General features: G+C 29.1%; 1 protein-coding gene across 1 annotated transcript; it reads left to right on the top strand.

Annotated features, from left to right (window-relative positions):
- Positions 1–1,906: 1,906 nt before the first annotated feature.
- LOC101494843 (ubiquitin carboxyl-terminal hydrolase 3) lies at positions 1,907–5,518 on the top strand. The gene is made up of 9 exons (XM_004508892.4): positions 1,907–2,065; positions 2,296–2,427; positions 2,559–2,597; positions 3,075–3,180; positions 3,275–3,333; positions 3,452–3,526; positions 4,609–4,657; positions 4,758–4,834; positions 5,186–5,518. Exons 1-9 carry the CDS (start codon positions 2,003–2,005, stop codon positions 5,273–5,275), a joined length of 690 nt encoding a protein of 229 aa, XP_004508949.1. The 5' UTR covers positions 1,907–2,002; the 3' UTR covers positions 5,276–5,518.
- The last annotated feature ends 1,876 nt before the right edge of the window (positions 5,519–7,394 follow it).

Genomic DNA, 7,394 nt, shown 5'->3' with positions numbered 1-7,394 from the left:
TGAATTGGCTTTGTGCTTTTTCTCATAATTTATTTGACTGTTGTTAATATTCAAAATTTTACATCTTTTGGTCATTTCAAAATTTTATTTCAGATGTTTCGAAGACAATAATAAATCCATCTGGGAATAGTATATATACACACTTGTGATTCAGCTTAGAGATTAAAGTCCATTTGGTTGATTAAGCAACCCTTATGAATCTGCATATTAGCTATTCGATATATGATGGATGGCAAATCTATCTCTACATGAAAGGCTAAAGAAGTAAAGAGTTTCAATGGTGTAACCAAAATGAAGTCAATGATGTGAGTTTCGCCGCCAAACTTTTATAGAACATAATAAAATCCTCAATAAATATTTATGGTCAATTTTTAAGTTAAATACGGTCAATGTTTAAGCTAAATACGCATAGCTGGATATATTGGTTCGTATATTGGGCCATTTAAAAGAAAGTTGGAATAGTAAAAAAGCGTTGCATTATTAAATTTGATTTTTTTTATAGCAATTTTCACTTTTAGAAAGGGATAAAATTTTGGGAGCTATTTTTCACCTAGCCATCGCTACTGTAAATATCTAAATTTCATTATTTTTAGAATTTTACAATGGTCTAGAAGTATGCCCATGGGCATGTAAAATTTGTTGATTATTCATATTTGTGAACTGATATTGAAATTGAGAAAAATACCCTTTAAATAACGAGATTTGACTATTATAAAGTGAATAATTTCTTTTAAAATGTAAATTAAATAATATTAGTTATAGATGATAAAATAAATTCTTGATATTATATGTATATATATGATCAATAATGAATGATTATAATATCAATTATAGATTGACTCATTTTATTAAACATACTCAACATTTAATTTGTCACTCATAAGTCATAAGGGTTTTTTCATTTTGCACCCTTACTAGTTTTGATCTTTTCTTAACAATTCAGTATCAAGAAAACAATATCATCGCCGCTCTTTAATTAAACCTTAGGTATTTTTTCTTCATCAATTAGAGATGGGTGATTTGGAATTATTTATTGGTCCGGAATTACCCCTTCAAGTCGTTTTCTTTCTTTATTTTACCTAAACAACTAGATTTCACACATTTAGTTTTTCTTTCGTATTTTTTTACTTCGTGATTTCATTGATGTCTAAGTGCGATGTTTTTTTGGTGTTTTTGTCTATCTTGGTGCAATGTTTGTTTAGTTTAGATTGACAAAATAACTTTGATTCAGTAAATATTTCAATCAATAACTTTGACGTCATCAACATTATAGATTCGAATGCATAGATATTTTGAACACTCGAATTTTATCATAGTTATAGATATATTGTTGTTTTGTGTTGTTATCATAAATATTGTGAGTTTGTTCACAAATTTATCTTTTTTAATTTAGTAATTTTAATTTATATTATATTAATATATTTTACCGATTTAGATGAATGAATATATTTTTTTTTAAGGAAAAAAAATCGATTCATTAATGAACTATCAAAAACTCACCAACAAAGGCAAATAAATATATGGTGTTTTGCCTCCTCATAAGTTTATTTATTTACATTTTGTATGCTTGGATGCGTCGATGTTAAAATTTAAAATATTAAACAAACATTAATGATTATTATTTTATGCATTCGTTATGTAGATATATTATCTAGTGGTTCATTATTTTATTTAATCATCACAAGATATATATAACCTTTTCATATTAATTTAATATTTCATCTTAACTTATTTTTATGATTTATATTAATTTATTACTTAATGTTTGTATAGTGGTCCGTTCTCATAAAATTAGGAATGGAGAGAGAGATAGAACTTTTGAATGGGCTAATTCTTTGTGCAATCAGTTAGGAAACCATGGGCTTCTCACAGGCCCATTATTACAATCATATAAATAGCTTCTTCATTTTCATTTTAGACTTCATAGACGGTTTGTTTTTTCCAGCATAAAGCAATTAAGCATTAAAAGCAAAGTTGAGTAGAAAGTAGAAAGAATCATAGAATGGCTTCTCCTACTCCGAAAAGATGGCTTCCTCTTGAAGCTAACCCTGATGTCATGAACCAGGTATCTATCCCTTTTCACCCTTCATTCATTTTCATCACTCTTCAATTAATCTCTTTTATTAACAATGTTTCAATGATGCATGGGATTATTAGGATAGTAAATTTAATATATATACCCAGATAACAAACTGTGCAAAGGAATCATTTTTTATTATTTAATTTTGCTGTTGTTGTATAAAAGTGTAGTTATCAAATTTATTTAACCCTGTAGTTGATTTGGGTGAGTTGCAGTTTCTTTTTGGTCTTGGTCTTCCTGAGGATCAAGCTGAGTGCAATGATGTATACGGATTAGATGATGAGCTTTTGGAAATGGTTCCAAAGCCTGTTCTTGCTGTGCTTTTTCTTTATCCCCTTACCACCAAGGTTAATTTCATATAACTTTTTGTTTGTTGTTTTTCTATATCCCTCTTTTCCCTGTGTTTGTTATTGAATTTCTTAACCGTTGATATTTTTTCTCTCTTGATGTTCTGAGTTTTTTTTTTATCTCTTATCAGAGTGAAGAAGAGAGGTTGCGACAGATAAATGAAAAAAGGGTGAGTGGACATATCTAATATATGATCTTTTAATCTATTTCTGAGTGAGTAAATGACCATTTTATCCTTCAAATTGTAAGGGTTGGTCAATTTTGTTTTTCAAATTTAGCACTGCAATTTTAAGTGCTTGTCTTGATGCAAAAAGAGATTGCTCAAGTCAATATGTAGGTCTTTTATTGGTTTTGATGGATGTTTACTAAAGAAATATTTTGATAGATGGGTTAAATTAATTGATTGATGTTCTTTAATTTAACGGTATAATTAGTTATTTTGTAAATTTGAGGGACTAAATTGTTTGACTCTTACAATATTGAGGACTGAAATGCTGATTTACTCATTTGTGAGTAGACCATTTAACAAGCTTGTCTGATTGTTTTATTGACCAATGCCTATGAAATCTTAATTTTGGGTTGCATATATCACCGATTATTTAAGTAAATCCTTTGCGTAGGATTTTAATGTGTTGTTCTGGTGTAGGAATATAGCAACAAAGTGTATTTTATGAAGCAAACTGTGGGTAATGCTTGTGGTACAATAGGACTTCTTCATGCTCTCGGTAACATAACTTCTGAAATCAAGTTTGGTGAGTTTTCAACTATCAAATTTCCTCAATAAATTTTTTTGGGTGCATCAACCATTAAATATCATTTAGTTTGTGTTGTTTTTGTTGTTATCAGTTGAGGGTTCATTCTTTGATAAGTTTTTCAAATCTACCGCAAACTTGGACCCAATGCAGGTTACTTCTTCTTAACCAAACCTTCTCTTTTTCGTTCTTATACTAAATAAATGTAAGAAATTGAGACTTTTGATCAGAGAATGCTCATTTGGCATTTTCTTACTTTTGTATCTTGCAGCGTGCTTTGTTTCTTGAGAATGATACTGAGATGGAGGTTGCTCATTCTGTAGCAGCCACTGCTGGTGATACAGAGGTATTTTAACTGATTAAAATTAGTTTATAAGGAAATAGTAAATTGTAGTGTAGGGTTCTGATGTGATGTATCAGTGATATAGATGTAACTAAAGATCAAAGGTTCATTACAGCTGTTTTATCTTGAAACGATGATCCTATGCATTTGAAAAAATCTTGCTCTTAGTGTTGTTTGATGTTATCGTTATTCTTTTCACAATGTAGTTTATGCTCTATTTTTGTTGTTATGCTTAGTATGTAACTGAATTGTACAAATTTGTGTCTTTTGAAAAAATATATTTCCAGGGCTCTGTTCACCACACCGTTACTCTTCATTGTCTCTTACATCTGTTCCACCCTTTCGACATTGCAGTCGCCACCTTGGTGTTGGCCTTCTTTGCAATCTTTAGCTCTCACAAAATTTTTACTATTCAACCGCAACCATGACCAAAGAAACTCCCAAAGCCAACCTCTACCTCTAGTATAGTTTAGCAGTCCATAAGTCATAACTCCCAATGATCTCCCAATCTTACACTTTCTGTCCTAAGTCCTCCCTTTCCGTCTTTTAATGCACAAGACTTAGCACCTTCATTAGAACTAGCCAAGTCTAAAGCTGGTACACCAAAATTAGTGTATTAGAGGAAAGGAAAACACAATCTGGCTCAATAATAACTTTTGACATCTGAAGCCACTAGAACTAGCCAAGTCTAAGGCTTATGTTTTTACTCTAATTTTTCTGTGATTGATGCTTTAAACATTCCTTTGCATAAAAGTTTTGTATCAATCAAGTACCCAGTTTCTTAATTTCTTTTTTCCAAAACAGTTGGATAGTGGAATGTTATTGATTACAATCATGCTAGATGCTTGAGAATAAAGGATGAGTGCCTATGAAAACTATTTGGAGAGAATCAACCTTGACCTGAGATGGGAGGAATAGATCAATACAAATGTTTCTTTTCTTTTGTAACTGCTACTTTCTGGGATATACCTATACCCATCAATTTGTTTTATCCTGCGAGGCAACATTCTACTGATAACATAAATAACACATAAACAAAAATGTTGTGTATTAACAATTTTTTATTTGAAATATTTGTAATGCAGGCATCAGACAATGTGGATACTCATTTCATCTGCTTTGCTTGTGTGGATGGTAATTTCTTTTATGCACTTCAAAACAAATCCGATTCCTGTACATTTCTAAAACCAATTTTGAGCTCTTCTCTTCCCTTGTGCAATCTTATTGTATGCAGGTGAACTTTATGAGCTTGATGGAAGAAAGTCAGGAGCAATATCTCATGGTCCATCCTCACCAAGTACTTTGTTGAAGGTAAAAATATCTTACAATGTCAAGGCCTTAATTGTATTGTTCCTGAAAGACTTGTATTTAGCAAAAGGATACAATTTGATTTGGTCTTCAAATGCATGTAAAGAGAAAAGATTCCAGATATTGTTTTCAAGTAGTTCTGGTTTCAGTTTTTGTATTTTAAATGATGCATGAAGAAATATATGACCACAATTCTGTGGGAAAAGCATTTCACCAAGATTGGTCTTGTTATTCAATCATGTCTTTTAGTTACTCGATTATTATACCTTTCATCTTACACTTACATAAATTCTACATCCTTCATTACATGTATTATTTTTAATTACTAATATATATTTAAATGTATTACTGCAGGATGCAGCTAAAGCCATCCAGAGCATGATCCAGAAGAATCCAGATTCCCTCAACTTCAATGTCATTGCATTATCAAAGAAATCCCAGTGATGGATATTAAGGCAGTCAATTTGAGCTTTTTTAGGGTTAATGAACATTTTGATGTGATTTCTTCATGTTATCTGTAGTATAATCTCACGGCATTCTCATGCATCTTTTTATTCACTTTATCTCTGTGTATGCTCAGATTTGTTTTTACATTCAAAGTGATCTTGTAAGCTTATGCCTCTCTGAATAAAACTTGATGTAGTAACATTTCATGATGAAGAGTATGACCGGCATTTTCAAAACTTACCCATTAAAGGTTGGCAATTTGTCATCATCTTCTTTCAGGTAAATCACAACGAGAAAACAAGAAACTTGATTGGTTATATAGTTGCTATTTTTTTTTATGTAAAAATATTGGAACAACAAAGTTTGATTAATTTAGCACTTACATTCTATTACCTGACTAAAATTGTTTTCATGATAATTTTGCAAATATATATCTTTTCACCTCTATAATATTTTTAAAAGTTTAAACACTAAATTTAGTTCTCCAAATATTATTATCTTACTTAATCTCTAAAATATATAAAAATAATATAAATTATCTTTAAAGTATATGACAATTCACCTCAATAGTCTCTAAAGCACATACAAATTAATGACAGATTTTTATCTTTTCTAAAAATACATGTTATTTTTATATATTTTAGAGTATGGGTGATACTTGAGATTGAAGTGAGGGTTTTTATCACAATAATTACAAAATATATTTTTTATTTTAGTTTAAAAGAGTTTAATTATTATGCATCGACAATATAAAAGGTTTTATATTGTGTAAAGTTTAATTATATTTTTTTCAAAATAATAATTAATAAAAACAAAATTAAACTAACTCAAGATCCTTTTGTTTTGTTTTTAAAGGTTATGTTCTATTAATTACCAATATGGGCCGTTTGATTATGAAATTGCAGATTTAAAAGGGCTCTTTCGCTGAAGCCTTTATAGCTTTGTCAAGGGCTTCTTTATTAAGTGAATGCCATTATCTTCAGAAAAATTTACCCTGTATCCCATTTTTATACTTGTGCCCCCATATTTTTTTAAAAATGCCAATTATACCTTTTTTTTTTTTACTATAATTCTTGTACACATTTTATTTTCAGGAAATTTAAAAAAAGTTTTCCAGTACAGAGTACAGAAGATAGGTTGTTACCGGAAACCTTTAAAAAAGATTTTCGGTACAGAAGTGAAAAATTGTACTACCGGAAAACTTCATTCGAAAGATTTTCGGTACATAAGGTGTTTTCGGAAAACTTTTTCGAAAAAATTTCCGGTACACACTATTTTTTTTTAATTATATTATTTTTATAAATGCACCATAAATAATTAATACACCATTCAATAATTAATACACTATTAATACACCATAATAGTTAATAATTAATATAGCATAATTAATAACTAATATCCCATAAGTCGTGGTCTGAAGAGATGGACGAATCATTTTCAAAATAGTTAATACACTATTCAATAATAGTTAATAATTAATATATCATAATTAATACCCCATAAATCTTATCCCGTGAGATGCTGTCAGACGAACCATTTCTAAAATAGGATTAATAGAAGTCACGTATTCTTGTTACCCACTAAAAAAAAAAGTTAAAATCAAATAAATTAAATAAATACTAATATAATAAATAAAAAATTAAAAAAAATCAAGTTTTTCAAAAAAGTTTTAAATTTTTTTTTCTTCAGAAATTATATTATGTACCAGAAAACTTTTTTCAAGTTAATCGGAGTAAAAGTTGTGTACCGGAAAACTTCATAAAAGATTTCCAGAAATGATGCTCTGTACCGGAAAACTGAAAAAAAAAGTTTTTCAGAATTTTTTTTTTGACACTTATTTCAATTTCAAAAATATTAAAATAAAAAAAAATTATATATACAAATATATTTTAGTATTTTTGTTTATTTTTTGGGGGTACACAGATAAAGGAGGGGTACAAGATAAAATTTTCTTATCTTCATTGTTTGTCTATTTTAGTAGAAGCCCGCGGACTTCAATTTTTTTAGTTCTTGCATGCTTGGATCTAGATGAGCTTTAAGTTTTTTTAATTATCAAGTACAACGATTGAAAACATTTAAAAATAGATAGAAATAGGCATTGGATTAAGATTAAATT

Source organism: Cicer arietinum, chromosome 7 (genome assembly GCF_000331145.2).
Source record: "Cicer arietinum cultivar CDC Frontier isolate Library 1 chromosome 7, Cicar.CDCFrontier_v2.0, whole genome shotgun sequence".
NCBI classification, from domain to species: domain Eukaryota; kingdom Viridiplantae; phylum Streptophyta; class Magnoliopsida; order Fabales; family Fabaceae; genus Cicer; species Cicer arietinum.
This window is presented reverse-complemented; position numbering and strand designations above follow the sequence as displayed.

What these genes read in the sequence shown, in the direction of transcription:
- LOC101494843 (XM_004508892.4), top strand. Translation starts at nt 2,003, where the DNA reads ATGGCTTCTCCTACTCCGAAAAGATGGCTTCCTCTTGAAGCTAACCCT. An exon ending in TTTATCCCCTTACCACCAAG is followed by an intron (nt 2,428 to 2,558) that starts GTTAATTTCATA and finishes ATCTCTTATCAG; the next exon opens with AGTGAAGAAGAGAGGTTGCG. An exon ending in CCACTGCTGGTGATACAGAG is followed by an intron (nt 3,527 to 4,608) that starts GTATTTTAACTG and finishes TTTGTAATGCAG; the next exon opens with GCATCAGACAATGTGGATAC.